Genomic DNA, 1,444 nt, shown 5'->3' on the forward strand with positions numbered 1-1,444 from the left:
AAAAAAAAAAAAATAGAGTCTAAGATACGGAACACTGAATAAACCATACAGACTGTAATGATACTTAAATTACATTTGTTCCAAATGGGATGAATCTAAAAGAAATTTCATTCTAAACTGTTATTATTTTAAAAATGATTGGAGGAGTTTTTCCAAAATAAAAGTCTTGGGTAAACCAAAAATAAAAAGCATGTCTGATATACACCAATTTCTGTCTTGCCATCAGCAGGGGAGGAGTGTAAAGATACTTTCAGGTAAAAATTCTGGGCTTTGAGGACAAATATCTAACAAGTACTGTTTTGTGATTATGTTCCTTTGGCTTCTATAAAGTGATATTTATTCTTACAGCCTGGAGGAAGTCCAGAGTGCCCTTCACAACAGAGAGATGGACTGCCTTAGAGTGGCTGAGGAAGTTGAACGAACCAGAACTTTGGAGTCTAAAGCATTCCAGGAAAAGGAAGAACTGAGGTCAAAGCTGGAAGAAATGTATGAAGAAAGAGAGAGAGCATTCCAGGTGCATTAGTTTGTTGGGTTTTTTTCATGGTACTTAAAACACTTGAATGAATAGAACTAATCAGCTTAAAACTCATTTCTGGGAAAACTCATTCCTGTGATGGTGTCTTACTAGAGGTGGCTTAGTGTACACAAAGAAGTACAATCACAAGCTGGATGCAGGACTCTCATTTCCTGTAAGGCAGGAAATAATGTGATTTTATAAGAAAAATGAAGACCACCTTCTCATTTTTCCCTCCTTGGATTTCCCTGCAGGAAATGGAAATGTTAAGGAAGCAAGTGGAGTATCTGGCTGAGGAAAATGGAAAGTTGGTAGGTCACCAAAACCTACATCAGAAGATTCAGTATGTAGTGCGGCTAAAGAAGGAAAATGTCAGACTTACTGAGGTAAATCTGCAAACAATTCGGAATAAATTCACTCTGGTTTAAAAATGATTCCTTTATTGAAACTAAATTAAAATTTTATTATTAAATCAACTAATTGCTTAGTTTCAGGGAACTTCCTGAATTCAAGAATATTGTAGGCTCAGCGCCTGTTACTCAGTGAGTAGGGTGCCGGCCACATACATCGAGGCTGGCAGATTTGAGCCTGACCTGGGTCTGCTAAACAACAATGACAACTGCAACCAAAAAATAGCCGGGCGTTGTGGCTGGTGCCTGTAGTCCCAGCTACTTGGGAGGCTGAGGCAAGAGAATTGCTTAAGCCGAAGAGTTTGAGGTTGCTGTGAGCTGTAACACCACAGAACTCTACCAAGGGTGACATAGTGAGACTCTGGCTTTTAAAAAAAAAAAAAAAGTATTTTAGAATCAGGTGTGTTGAGTCACACCTATCTATAATCTCCATGATGCGGGAGGATCTCTTGAGGCCATGAGCTCAAGACCAGCCTGGGCAATATGGTGAGACCCTGTCTCTTTAAAAAAAAAAAAAAAA

The 1,444-nt window shown here is 38.6% G+C and overlaps 1 protein-coding gene across 1 annotated transcript in view; it reads left to right on the forward strand.

The window, feature by feature from the left end:
* Positions 1-1,444, forward strand: part of KIF15 (kinesin family member 15) — an 85,058-nt gene that overhangs the window by 82,673 nt on the left and 941 nt on the right. The window contains 2 exon segments of the mRNA XM_012808000.2: positions 349-514; positions 769-900. Coding sequence (XP_012663454.1) covers positions 349-514; positions 769-900 — 298 coding nt within the window.

The sequence above is a fragment of the Otolemur garnettii genome, unplaced genomic scaffold (assembly GCF_000181295.1).
Source record: "Otolemur garnettii isolate 467f Iridium unplaced genomic scaffold, OtoGar3 scaffold00082, whole genome shotgun sequence".
In the NCBI taxonomy this organism is placed as follows: Eukaryota; Metazoa; Chordata; class Mammalia; order Primates; family Galagidae; genus Otolemur; species Otolemur garnettii.